Source organism: Lupinus angustifolius, chromosome LG03 (assembly GCF_001865875.1).
Source record: "Lupinus angustifolius cultivar Tanjil chromosome LG03, LupAngTanjil_v1.0, whole genome shotgun sequence".
In the NCBI taxonomy this organism is placed as follows: Eukaryota; Viridiplantae; Streptophyta; class Magnoliopsida; order Fabales; family Fabaceae; genus Lupinus; species Lupinus angustifolius.
In genome coordinates this window covers 14,787,901-14,802,765 of record NC_032011.1, presented here as the reverse complement: position 1 = coordinate 14,802,765, position 14,865 = coordinate 14,787,901, and the positions used below count along the sequence as shown (strand labels likewise).

At 31.1% G+C, this 14,865-nt stretch overlaps 1 protein-coding gene across 1 annotated transcript; it reads left to right on the top strand.

Annotated features, from left to right (window-relative positions):
• Positions 5,543 to 7,316, top strand: LOC109343482. The gene is made up of 3 exons (XM_019581794.1): positions 5,543 to 5,885; positions 6,512 to 6,671; positions 6,948 to 7,316. The coding sequence occupies exons 1-3, from the start codon at positions 5,807 to 5,809 to the stop codon at positions 7,192 to 7,194; spliced, it is 486 nt and encodes a 161-aa protein (XP_019437339.1). The 5' UTR covers positions 5,543 to 5,806; the 3' UTR covers positions 7,195 to 7,316.

The window sequence follows — 14,865 nt, the reverse complement described above, 5'->3', positions numbered from 1 at the left end:
TACTATGACAAAAAACAAAACAAAACAAAAAACGTATGACCAACCAAATTGGGATATTTTATCCCAATTTATTATACTTAACGGAATACAATTAATAGGATTTGTATAAATAATTAAATATATACCAAACAAAAATTAAGTTAAGAATATTATACCTGGTGATATTTGATTAGTGGTAGCAATTTACGTTCCTTACCAACCAAACGTTTTTTGTACTTCTACATTATTATAGGATAAATTGACCAAAGATGTGGTATTTTGTAGGAGTTTTAAATGATGAGTGAACGTCCTCCTTACACCGTTGAACTCCAATTGTGTAGTAGTGAATACGTTGAAAACATAGGATAGTTAAGTGAAGGTGGAAACATTCTTACATGCTAGACTAGAGGAGGCATTTTCTTCATCTAAAAGCGTAATCAGCCTAAGCTAAATATAGAATTTTAATGGTTCCAAGTTCTAATCATCTAATGTATTGAAAAGAAAAATTACTAAGTATGTCATAAGTCGTAATTTATCCATCAAAGTAACACTAATACATCTATATATGGAGAAACTAATTTTACTATGCTACATGTCTATGCGTAAAAATAAATATATTCTTTTAAAGATTTTTAATCTTTTATATTGTTTTGGTTTAGTTGTTGGAGAATTTTTACACCTTTGAGTTGCGGATTGTATTTTGGAGGGAAAAAGATGAGTATGATCCGACCTACCTTCTCGCCTAATTTGCCTCGTTCATAATTAAACCTGAATACGGTTAGATTTCATTGAGTCTATGACCAAGTTCGATTTCTAAAATTAGACATGAACAAAATTTGAATATGGTAAAAGATAATCATGATGTGTCACGTCTAGTTGTCACTAATTAGTAATACTTGTATTTATCTATTCAATTGTGTAGAAAGTAATGAAATATAAATTTGACCCAAAATATATAGTGCATTTTGTTATAACAACTTACCAATTAATATAATTTCATAATTTTAATCATATTTTTTAATTATCTTTGCTAGTTATTTAAGATATTCTTATACAAATAATTAATTTATTGTTATAATGAGTATATTATTTCATGTATGAATGACTCTTTCTTTTTTTATCATATATGTATATCTAATTGATTAAGAAAATAACTTAATTAACATTTTGGGTCATACTCACTCCAACCATTCACCTTTCATTTCTTTACACAAGTTATAAATAAAAGATCTCAAATTATCAACGTTTTGTGTTATCTCTTTCCATATACAGTGTTTCTCTGAATTTCTGTCTACGTCTCTTCACCGACTTTATTTAGTAACCGTAAGACTAACTTTTTTGTATTGACAGGAAAGGGACTTCATTAGAATGGACCTAATAAGTGCAAATTGATGGGCCTTAGGCCTTGTGAGGAAGTGAATGGCCGGCACAATTGTCACTTTTAAGTAAAATGACATACTAGATATTATTGAAAAAATGTAGTATCTATCCACTAATAATATAAAAATTTATATACAATCAATAAATTATTTAGCATTTATTTTTATTATTTTTATTCAAAAGTTAGTTATTAAAAATAAATAATATATTGACAATATAAAAAACTCTTTTATTATCAATGCATATATCTTTTTCATCTTATTCCTCACTCACCAACTTCATTCTCCCATTCATTTTCTTCCTCTTCTATTTTCTCACTTATCCACTCACACAAACCTCAAACATCAAACTTTACACCACTTTCAAACCTTATCCAATATGTATCAAGAAAATTACACTAGTTTGAGAAAATCGTCAAGCACTTAACCTTAAAACATACAACTAGACATGGTCAATACTTTTTATTTTAAAAAATTACATTTTAGTGATCTCGGACATATTCAAAAAAGTTCCAGTAAAGCTTGTTGTTAATGACTAAAATGAGATTATGAGAATAATGATTACCTACTCACGAAACAAATGTTGGTTGAATTTAGAGATGATAATGAAAACTAAACTCTTAGACTTTGTTTGGGAGTTACCTAAAATGGAGAGAGGGATATCAAAGGGTTAGGAAATGGGAGGAAAGGAAGGGAAATGGAAGACAATCATTTCCCTTGTTTGGGAGCATGAAATTTAGATGAATGATGATAAACTAATGATAATGAAAGAATATTTATATTTTTCCTATAAAAATGTAATTAATAATGAGAAATAGACAATAATGTATATTTATATAATATTACTAAAAATATTTAAGTATTTTGACATTTTATCACAAAAAACCACAAATTGTAGGAACTTTAAAAATAAACACATGAAGGGTTTTGGAGGCCTCCAAAACCTTCTTATCTCGTTCATCCAACTTCCAAACAAGGGAAATGCTTTCCAAATTCATCATTTTCCTTTCTTTCTCCTCCAAAACAAAGTTTTAGGTTTTGTTTCAGAGTTAAGAGAGAAAGGGAATGAGAGAGATCAAATGGCTAGGAAGGGAAGGAAAAATGAAGGAAATATTCTCCCTTATTTGGGAATATGAAAATTTATATGAATGAGGGTAAGCTAATAATAATGTAAGAATATTTTTTTTATTTTCTCTTAAAAATGTAATTAATAATAAGAAATGAACAATAATATGTAATTATATATTATTATTAAATATATTTAGCTATTTAGACATTTTATCTCCAAAAAACTCAAATTGGGAAAACTTTAAAAATAGACACATGTAGGATTTTGGAGGGAAACCCTCCAAAACTTTCCCCTCTCCTTGATCCAACTCTCAAACAAGGGTAAGGTTTTCCAAAGCCATTCATTTCCTTCCCTTCCCCTCCAAAACCTCACTCTCAAACAAGGCCTTGGGTACCTATCTTTTTTATAAGAGTGAGCATAGATTTGATCTTAAATATTGAATAGACTAATTTTTGAATCTGAACTCAATCCTAAATCTAAAGAGGTACCACACCATAAATATTAGTTACACTAACTTTTAGATTCAACTCAACCCAATACCTAATTGAAGTTAAAGTTTTAATAATACTTATTCCTATGAATACTAGTTTGACATATAAAATGATATATTCATTCAAATATTTATGAATCTTTTACATGTGTATATACGACGAAAAGATTATAGTATTAATGACACATGAAATAATATATGAATTGCCACACTAAACCATTTACATAAGAGTGTCCTAAATAACTAGTAAAAATAATTATAAACATTGTTGAAAGATAAAATTATATCAATGTCACAACCAAATACATCATTTACTTTAAACTTAAAATATATCATTGCTTTATACACAATTAAAATAAACAATACAATCGGGATAGAACTCAAAATGACAACTGAAATGAGTTGATCACAAAAGGAAGGGTAAATTTGATTTGGGAAGAAATTATCCATCTAATATAGTTTATTTATAAATAAAAATAATAATTAACAATAAAATATGTAAAAGAACAAATGTGCATACATTTAAAGTTTCATTTATTTAACAATTTAAACTCAAATGGTCAAACAAGATCTAAAAATGTCAATTATTAATCTTTTTCAATAAAATCATCATATTATATTGTATGTATATTTGTTATTCTAGTTTTTGTCAAAACTTCACATTCACACAATGCAAAAATAAATAGTTTTATGGTTCTTGGAACCCGAATGATTAATTACATACGGAACAAAATGTTAAAATTAATATTTTAGATTAGTATTCTTCATTTTGCTCATTGAAATGTATATGATAACATTTTTGGATTAATGTTAAAATATACAAAAATACTATTTTGACAACTTTTAGTTGTCCTTTGATTTTTGAATGACTTTTTTTAATAAACATGTAATAATAAAAATAGTAAGTGATAGACACATACATTTTATTTATTACAAAAAAATTAAAAAATTAAATTATACTATAACACTATCATTAATTAAATATATATCACAAAAAAGATGTACTCATTCCCCATGTTTAAACGTCCATTCATACATTATATTTGTCCTTTCATTTTATGAATAATTTATTTATATTATTATTTATTTAAAAGTTAATAATGATTAAGATATTAATAATGAATGTTGTGTTGGTTATATAAAAAAACATTAGAGCAACAATTCATAAATATTAAATCCTAAAGTTATCTGCCAAATTTCTAGTGATCATTTTAGTATAGCTAATAGTTTGGACCATAAAGTGGTGTCATGCACATATCACTTTACTATTGAAATTATGATGGACTGGCTTTTAAAGATTTGTCTTTCATCTAAAAAAACTTATATATTATGGGAAGGGAAAAATAAGAATGTGATCTAATAGTTAGCAAAGTTCACTATCAAAACAACGATTAAATCCTTGACATCATAGTTGTGAAGAATACCTACAAAAACAGAGCTGACGGCATTACCTTTGACAAATGACAATTCCGTTTGGAGGAACAATCCAAGAGAGTGCATCAGTTATTACTTTATAACAAGGAATGACTTTAGCACATGAAGATGTGTAGCAATAATGTGGCGTGTTGATGGAATTTATGATTCCAAACTTGGAAAACAGAGTTCAAATTTCGCAACAGTGAAACTCCCTACACTATTACACTTACTATGCATATAAGAGATATGTGCAATTTCTTAAACAAAAAAAATAATGACGAGTGTAATTAAGTCAAACAAAATATGATATATTGTGAAACACATTCAAATAATATATATAAGAATTAATGTGTATTCATTATTTTTAGTTTGTTATAAACTGTGTCAATAATTATAATGATGTGTTTAAATCACTCTTATATTATATCGTAACTAATTATAATAGTGAATAGACATTAACTCTTATACTATTTAGACTTATCTTTACAATATATTATATATGTTTGACGTAATTAAGCTCGTCACGATTTTGTGTTTAAGAGATTACACTTATCTCTTGTACAATGACAGTCAATGTAATGTTTATATATAATTAGGGATAATTTGTGTAAGTTTAAAAAGAATGAATGATTTATATAATTTCACTAAATTTCAGATAATATTACTATAATTTCACTAAATTTCAGATAATATTACTATAATTTACTCTAAATATTTTTTATATTAGCAAAGTATTTTATTACACTCTTTTAAAGTGTGTGACTGAGATAGTTAGATAACTTATAAGTGTTGTAAAAATACAACAGATAACATATTTACAACAATATGTATATTGGTGGCTCCTGAAATATGATTTAGTTAATGGAAATGCCCAAATCATCTTTGTTTTTAAAATTTATTTTAGTCCTGGATAAATTTTAGAATATAATATCTATGTATTAACATTATAAAAATTTATATATATTCAGTATATTATTCTTAATTATTTGTATTTTTGAATAATCAATAATATTTAAAAATAAATAGTAAGTAATGGATTGATAATATATAAAGCACATACATTTTTTTCTTTGCCCAACATTTACATTTTACACCAACTTTACCTTCTTTTTTTAACAAACAAAAATAAATAAAGAAAGATAAATCTCCAACATGAGACTTTTCCTTCCTTGACACGCATGAAGAGAGGGATGATGTAATTAACCATTCACACACCACAAAAAAAAGATAGAGCGAGTATGCAATACGCGCGAGTAATATATGGCGCTAAGTAGCTACATAAAAACAAAAGGACAAAAACCTTACAAACAGAATCCGAGGAAGGAAAACCGAGGAAATTACAATATATAATTCTACTGTTTTTCTCTCTATTTGGGTGAAACTGAAAAATTGAATCAAAAATTGTTGCTGCCATTTTTTCATGATTTGAATTGTCTAAAAAAACTAATATTGTGATTTGTAAACTCCTCAAAAATGGAGAAGTTGCCTATGGAAATTTGTCTTAAGATATTTTGTATCTTGGATTATCAGAATCTTGCAACAGCTCAACAAGGTCAGTGATACTCATACCCCTTTTGATTTTTACATTTTTGTTGATTTGTGTTTGAAAATATAAACTTTTTTAATTACCCAATTGGAATTGTGATTTATAAATTTCAAATTAGAAGCATGTTATAATATTTGATTACATTGATGTTAGATCTAAATTGGGTTTGTTTAATTCAATATATTTGGGTTTGGATTATGTATTGGAATTGGATCAAGAGATGACCCTTCTAATGTATTGATTGGTGTGTTGAGTTTGTTCAGTGGTGAGTGACGACTCTGCCTTCAATTTAACATTTAAATTGATCCATTCTTATAATCAGAAGCAAATTGGTGGAAGGAAATGCAGTGACTAGTGTGGATCTCTAATTGAAATTGAATTGCTCATTCTGGTTTCTGAAATTAATTGTTGATGAAATGGAAATGGAATTAGAAACAGCAACATGATTGGATGTTATGAAATACCTTTCTTATAAGCAAATTGTATTTAGAGATAGTACTGAGGGTACTCAACCCAATTACAAAAGGATCAGCAATAGTTTAGTTTGATAAGCTTTGATATATTTTTCTTTCTAGGTCCATTGTTATATTTCTTATTTCGATAAGCCGTGAATTTGACAATTTTTTGTATAGTATGCAGGAAGTGGAAGCTCATGGCCTCGGACAATGCTCTATGGTGTAACCTTTTTAAGGAGAGATGGGGAGGAGATCATGCTGCTTTTTATGCTCCTATCGGTTCAAAATCGTGGAAAGATGTATTCGAGGTGCAAGATAGATGTGAGCGAGTTGGACTGTAAGTTGTTTACTTTACTGAGATTTAGCATGCACAGCACACATACGCGACTAAAATGCAGTGATAATTGAAGGAGATTTTGCTTTGTCATTGCATAATCACCCATTGCATTTACCCCCTTTGGGATGTCATTAACTGAACTTCTAATTATTGTGCCTAAAACATTGTCATTGGCTTATCTGCATCTTTCTGAGCTCTAGCATGAATCATAATAATATAACAAATCAAATTATGTGATAAATGATTTTGTCTGTGATTTCATTCTTCACAAAATAGGGGATTGAAGATAATTAGAGAAGGTAGTGACTACTATCTTGTTCACCAAGGTGAGATTCAGCGATATCTGGGTTCAAGAAAAAGTCAGGAACAAGTAACTGCCCGCAGCTGCCATAGTTTCGGTTCCGAAGGGGGAAATTCTCTAGCGGAAGAGAAATCATGTCGGGGAATTTTGGACAGAATCCTTTTCTTCATTGGGGATTTGGAAGTTGCATCCGCAGATGCAAAACGTAGCCGTGTGATATGATCAAACTCCAGTATTCAATAGTATATTGAAGTTCACTGTAAAACTTATTATATGTTAGTAATAATAATTTGTGTGTACATGTATTCATATGATTAAACAATGAATCAAGTTATTTGGCACCACTTTGATTTGTAGTCAAGCCATTGCAATGCTGTATGATATGATTGTATCAGTTCATAAAGGCCTTATTGTAACTTTAATAATTTCTCTTCTACAAAATGTTCTATCCTGTTTAGGATCTAGCTGTGGACATAGACAGGCTAAGGTTAAGGTTGAAATGTGATGGCCCTCAAGTGCACTAGTTATGTCACAAGCAATAAGCATGCAAAAATTGAATCAAAACAAGGTTTAGCATTGACATCTGACAAAAGAAGAAGTATATGCTTCAACTTTAATATACTACTGATTTCACTGAAATTGTGTTGCACTTCTTTGTTGCTTCTTTTATGGGGAACTTGTAAAAAATTCACAAAATAATTAACAAAATTTATTTCCCAAAATCTGGTCTTTACCTTTTCAATTGGGAAGTAAGTTTCTGGGCCACTAATTTTCCAAGGGGCACAATTTTATTATGATTAGAGAAGTATGCTTCCTTTTTTTTAATGACGATAAGTCAGTGGAAATATCAACTTCTCAAATGATCATTCATGTGTTGATAAATTGGTTTGGGTAAGACCGACTTTTCAATCATACAATTTTTTCATCATTGAGAAGTTGGTTTAGGATTCTAACTTATCAAATAACCACTTTTTATTTTTAAAAGTCGAATTATTTATATTATAAAGAGGTTTAGTTTTTTAATATGAGTTAAGGTTGTGTGGTGTTTTTTCGGTGTTTGAATAATTTAGGATGTGTTGCTTGTGGTATTGGGTGTTTTAAGGTGGTTATTATTATATTTATATAAGAAAAATCATGTTAACACTGTATACTATGTTCTTATAGTATAGTGTTAAAATAAAATAAAAATGTTTTTTTTGTTATGGTACATAGGCTTTGAAGTTTAATTTGATAGTTATATTAAGAAAATTAGTAAGTAGAAAAATAAGTGGGTTTCTTTGATATTCTTATTAAGACAAAATAGAATAAAAAACGGATTATATATTTTAACTAATTGGTAACTATTTAATAAATGGAGTTAAAGCTAAATACTAAAATAGTGAAATATATAAAAGGTAATTCAAACATTAAATTAGTTCAACAATTCTTTTATGGTATAATACTTTTGGTTTCATTCCATAACCATATAAAATAATAATAGCACATGAAGTCTTATTTTATTTTTAAAAAAATCTAGGGTAAATAACAATTTAATGTAAAAAATTAACATCTTACTAATTACAAATTAGTCTAGATTCATCAATTGAATTTAACATTACAAAGGCTAAATGGAATAAAAAGGAACAATTTGGGACATGTAAGGTTATATTAATATTATTTTTTGTTGATGGTCGAACACTATCTGTGTTGGGTTTGGGCTCCCTTCTTATGTAGAGAAAGGTCCAATTAGGTAAAGTCCACTTGCCCCATTTAACCTAATTGATAAGGGTCATATGAGGCATGTGTGTGCAACCAATTTAGGTAAAAAGAAGCATTAGAAAAGTGAGAGAGAAGTTGAAAGAACTCAACCCGTAGGAACTTATAGCAGTTGTAGGAGATTTGAGAGTGCGTCTTCATTCACTGCTGGATTTGACTGAAATTTGGACAACAAGTTCACAACTTTTGGTACTTCATTCTGAACGGTTGGATTGATGAGTAGTCATCCGAAGTGGTAGAAAATGAGCCAAAACAGTGGTTGTTTTTCTGACTTTTTCTGCAACTGTGTTCTCATTTTCAAGCTTGTTGCTCTATTGTATGCTATATTGTTGAGTTTTGTGCTGTATTTTTTAGACACTCTTGTATTCCTATTTTGATCAAAGTGGAGCTTGATTGACTGGCTTGTGCTCGTGGTTTTTACTTCTCACATTGGAAAAGTTTTTCACGTTAAAGTTCTGGTGTCCCTTGTATTTTCTTAGTTACTGCATTACTTGTTATTGCTCCTCATAGATTCTAGCAAGTTGGGGAAATTATTTATCCGCTACATATACTCTGTTAGTGATTTTCTTGTTATTGTATTGAGTTTCCCATTAGAGTGGTATCAGAGGTCTTTGGGGTTTGAGGTTATTTGACTTCCTTGAATGATGGAGTCAAATACACATAGAATGATATGTTTGAATGACACTAACTATCACTTGTGGAAATGAAAAATGAAAGATTTATTGTTTGTGAAGAATTTGCATATTCCAGTGTTTGCTACTGAGAAGCTAGAGTCCAAGTCTAATGAGGATTGGAGTTTTCAATATCAACAACTTTGTGGTTTCATTCGACAATATGTAGAAGATAATGTCTACAATCACATTGCTAATGAGGAAAATGCAAAATCTTTATGGAAGAAAATTGAACCCTTATATGCTTTTAAATCAGAATAAATTATACTTGTTGAATTCCTTATGAATTTAAGGTACAAGGAGGGAGCTTCTATTTCAGATCATTTGAATGATTTTCAAGGGGTCCTTGATCAATTATCAAGAATGGGTATCAAGTTTGATGATGAAATGTTGGGACTATGGCTACTGAATACTCTACCAGATTCTTATGAAACATTTCGAGTTTCAATCACAAATTCTGCCCTTGATGGTATTATCTCTTTGGAGAGTATAAAGGGGAGTATTCTTAATGAGGAGATGAGAAGGAAGGCACATGGTACTTCATCTTATTCTAAGATGTTTGTCACTGAAAACATGGGGAGAAGTCATAGAAAGGAATCGATAGGTGATAAATAAAAGGGAAGAAGTAAGTCCAAGTCCAAATACAAGAATGTGGAGTGTCACTATTACCACAAAGTAGATCACATACATAAGAATTGTTTTCAATGGAAAAGGGAGAACAAAGACAAGAAGGGCAAGCAAAACGATAAGAATCATGGTGATGATGATCGTGTTACTACTGCCACGTGTGATGATCTTATTATTCTTCATGACCGTGATTCAGTTAATCTTGTATTAGATGAGAGTATGTGGATGTTGATAGTGGTGCTACACTGCATGTTACACCAAGGAATGAGTTCTTCACATCTTACACTTCTAATGATTTTGGAGTGTTAAAGATGAGTAATGATGGTGTGTCAAAGGTAGTTGGTATTGATGATATTTGTTTGCATGTCAACATGGGAGTGCAGTTGTTGCTATGAGGAGTTAAACATGCTCCAGATGTTCGTTTCAATTTGATATATGTGAGATGCTTAATGATGGTGGTTATGATAATCATTTTGGTTATGGAAGAGGTAACTTGGTTGTGGCCAAAGAGGAGAAAATTTCTAAATTGTATTGGACACAAGCTTTGGTTGCTAAAGAAAGTGTGAATGTCATGGATATGGAGGCTTCTTTGTGGCACCGCAGACTCAGTCATATCAGTGAAAAAAGGTTGAATTGTTTAATCAAAAAGGATGTACTTCGAGGATTGAAAAGTGCAGAGTTGGAGAAATGTTCTTATTGCATGGCTCGTAAGCAGACTAGAGTATCCTTTAATAAGCATCATCCCTCAAAGAAGTCAGAGTTGCTTGAATTTGTGTATCATGAAGTTTGTGGTCCATTGAAGGTAAAGTCATTTGGTGGTGCACTTTAATTTTGTCCATTGAAGGTAATATTTATTGCAAGAAAGAAGGTATTAGACATGAAAAGACTCATCCTAAGACTCCTCAACTTAATGGCTTAGCAGAGAGGATGAACCGAACTTTGGTTGAAAGAGTTAGGTGCATGCTTTCTGAAGCAAAAGTACCTAAACATTTCTGGGGTGAGGCTTGGTACATGACATTGCATGTTATTAATCTTAGTCCTACAGTTGCTCTAAATGCTGAGGTGCCAAACAAGATTTGGTTTGGCAAGAATGTCATGTATGATCATTTGCGAGTCTTCGGTTACAAGACATATGTGCATGTGCCAAATGATGAAATATCCAAGCTGGATGCAAAGATAAGGTCGTACATCTATATCGGTTATGGTGAAGATGAATTTGACTACAGATTGTATGATCCTATTGAGAAAAAGGTTGTTAGAAGTCGTGATGTATGGAAGAATAAACCATTAAAGACATTGATAAGATGAAGAAGACTACACCCAAGGAATATAATAGATTGTCTGATATCCATTTTGGACGCCTATACATGATTTCGATACAGTTGAGAATATCATTTAAAATGATGAGCAACATGATTACGTTGATGATCAACAACTTGGAGATGAGTTAGATATTCCCATTGATATTGGTGAAGATGAACATAAGATGTCACAAGATGAGAATCTTAGTGATGCTCCTAAACCACCTCAAGTTCAACTTCGAATGTCTAATAGGCAGATGAAACCACTACCAGGTACCATTCTAATGACTATGTTGTTGTGACTGGTGGAGGAGAACCTGAATATTATCATGAGGCCATGGAGAATGAAGAAAAGAAGAAGTGGTTGGATGCAATGCAAGAGGAAATGAAGTCCATACATGATAATCACACTTTTGATTTGGTCAAATTGCCAATAGGGAAGAAGGTTTTGGAAAACAAGTGGATTTATAGGGTACAAGCAAGAAAGTAATTCTACATCTCCAAGGTATAAAGCCAAATTGGTGGTTAAAGGTTTCAGATAGAGAAAGGGTGTTGATTTCAGTGAGATTTTTCTCCTGTGGTGAAGATGTCATCCATTAGAATTATATTGAGTTTGGCTGCTACTCTTGATTTGGAGGTAGAGTAAATGTTTGTAAAAGCTGTTTTCCTTCATGGTGATTTGAAGGAAGAGATTTATATGAAACAACCTGATGGTTGTCTTGTTGAAGGGAAAGAAGACTATGTGTGTATGTTGAGAAAGAGTCCATTTGGTTTGAAACAGGCTCCATGACAATGATACAAGAAGTTTGAGTCTGTTATGTGTGAGCAAGGCTACAAGAAGACTACTTCTGATCATTGTGTCTTTATTGGAAAGTTTGTTGGTGATGATTTCATCATTCTATTATTGTATGTTCATGACATGCTTATTGTTGAGAAAAATATTTCCATGATTGACAAGTTAAAGAAGCAATTAGGCAAGTCATTTTCCATGAAAGACATGGGAGCTGCTAAGCAGATTCTTAGTATAAGAATCATGCGTGATAGGCAAGAAAAGAAGTTTGATGGAAAATGCTAAGGCGGTAAGCACTCCTCTTGCTACTCATTTTAAGTTGAGTGTTAAAAAGTGTCATTCAAATGAAGCTGAAAAATCAGATATGCAACGGGTTCCTTATGCATCTACTGTGGGAAGTTTGATGTATGCAATGGTGTGTACATGACCAAATATTGCACATGATATTGGTACAGTTAGTAGATTTCTATCAAATCCAGGTAGAGAGCATTGGAATTCTATGAAATGGATTTTGAGGTATCTTTGTGGTACTGCTAGTTTGAGGCTTTGTTTTAGAGGTGATAAACCTACTCTTGTGGGCTATACTGATTCTGATATGGTTGGAGACATTAGTTCTAGAAATTCCACTTCAAGTTACTTGATTAAGTTTTAGCATGACAATTTAGGTTTCAAAAGTGTGTTGCATTGTCCACTACTGAGGTAGAGTTTATTGCCATTACAAAAGCATGCACGGAGTTGCTTTGAGTGAAGAAATTCTTGGAGGAGCTTGGTTTTGTCCAAGACAAATACTTGTTATTTTGTGATAGTCAAAGTGCAATTCATCTTGGGAAGAATTCAACTTTGCATTCTAGGCCTAAACACATTGATGTGAGGTATCAGTAAATACGTGATGTTTTGGATGCTAGTTTGTTGGAATTGGTTAAGGTTCATACAGATTATAATGGTGTTGATATAATGACTGAGGCCTTATCAAGGTGGAAGTTTGAAACTTGTGAGATTGTCGGTTTAACGATTCTCTCCACATAGTTGTGAGGAGGAGATTTGTTGGATTTGAGCTCCCTTCCTATATGGAGAAAGACCTAATTGGGCAACCCACTTATCCCACCTAATCTAATTGATAGGGGTCATATGAGGCATGTGTGCGCAATCAGTTTAGGCAAAACGAAGCATTAGAAATATGAGAGAGAAGTTGAAAGAACTCAACCCATAGGAACTCATAGCAGCTGCGGGAGATTTGTGAGTGCGTCTTCGTTCATCGTTCGATCAGACTAAAATTTGGATAGCAGATTTATAGCTTATAGTACTTCATTCTGAATGGTTGGTTCGGTGAGAAGTCATCTGAGATGGTAGAAAACGAGCCAAATAGTGGGTATTTTTCTGGTTTTTCTGCAACTTTGTGTTCTCATTTTCAAGTTTGTTGCTCTATTGTATGTTGTATTGTTGAGTATGTTTTGTGTTATATTTTTTAGACACTCTTGTATTCCTATTTTGATCATAGTGGAGTTTGATTGATTGGTTTGTGCCCGTGGTTTTTACTTCTCACATTGAAAATGTTTTCCACGTTAAAATTCTAGTGTCCATTGTGTGTTCTTAGTTACTGTATTATTTATTAGTGCTTTACATAGATTCTAGCAAGTTGGGGAAATTATTTATCCAATGCCTATGCCCTGTTAGTGATTTTCTAGTTATTGTATTGAATTTTCCATCAATCTGGACATATTATCCTAACATGACTCGTAATATGATATAACCAACACATCTTGAGATGATTGGATGCAAGCGTTATCTGAAATGATTGAGTGCAAAGCGTTTGTAGGTGGCTTTTTAAGTTCCCTATCAAATCCCAAGGCTCAACCCTGGACATACAGTGGAAACTACCAAGTTGGATCTCTCTAATGTCCATCTCTATGTGAAAGTGAGTTGACTTTTGATGGTCATATGAAACTCTCCACATTTCTAGGATATTTCAAATAATGAGCCAATAATAATTTGGCCAAAACCCATATTTCCCACAACTTCAAACTCATGACAATAAATATTAAAAGCAATGTAGACATAATCAAAATGTGCCATGCAATAAATACAAACTTTTGAACATGATCATGCATCAATAACATGCATATAGTATAAATTAAGTCCTAGAAAGATTCCTTGTTCTCATTAATTGATATCTAAGTTAACAATAAAATTTTCAGCATGTCATTCTAGTTTTAGGTTACATAGTTCCTCACCCAAGAATGTAGTATTTTCTCTTGAAAAATACTTGGACATCGAACCAGTTAGCAAGTACTTGATTATCTACTATTGCATATGTAAGAGTTTTTGTGTATAGTTGTCTATATGCCAAGATTGAAGCAATCTCTACACCACTTTCAGAAAATATGGTTGCCACCTTGCAATAGATTTCTTTAACCAAAGTTGTTATTGACAGATTTTGTATACCCTTAAATAGTGCATAACATAGTGGACAAGGTTTTTTGTCATATGGCCCTAACACTAGCTACCATCACATGCCATTATCCATTTTAGATTTACTTGAGTTTAAAGTAGTTTATGTAATTTGATAAAACATAGAAGGTAAAGTTGGGATATGAATTTTTGAAAGTTTTTATGGTGTCTGAAAAGTTATTTCAAGCAGTTTTCCAGAAGCTAACATGTAAAAGCTATATAAGCTTTGATTTTAAAAGCTAACTTCATTTTTTTACTGAATGATTCTATTAGTTTATTGATTAACTCAAATTTATTTTAT

What these genes read in the sequence shown, in the direction of transcription:
- LOC109343482 (XM_019581794.1), top strand. Translation starts at nt 5,807, where the DNA reads ATGGAGAAGTTGCCTATGGAAATTTGTCTTAAGATATTTTGTATCTTG. An exon ending in TCTTGCAACAGCTCAACAAG is followed by an intron (nt 5,886 to 6,511) that starts GTCAGTGATACT and finishes TTTTTTGTATAG; the next exon opens with TATGCAGGAAGTGGAAGCTC. An exon ending in AGATGTGAGCGAGTTGGACT is followed by an intron (nt 6,672 to 6,947) that starts GTAAGTTGTTTA and finishes TTCACAAAATAG; the next exon opens with GGGATTGAAGATAATTAGAG.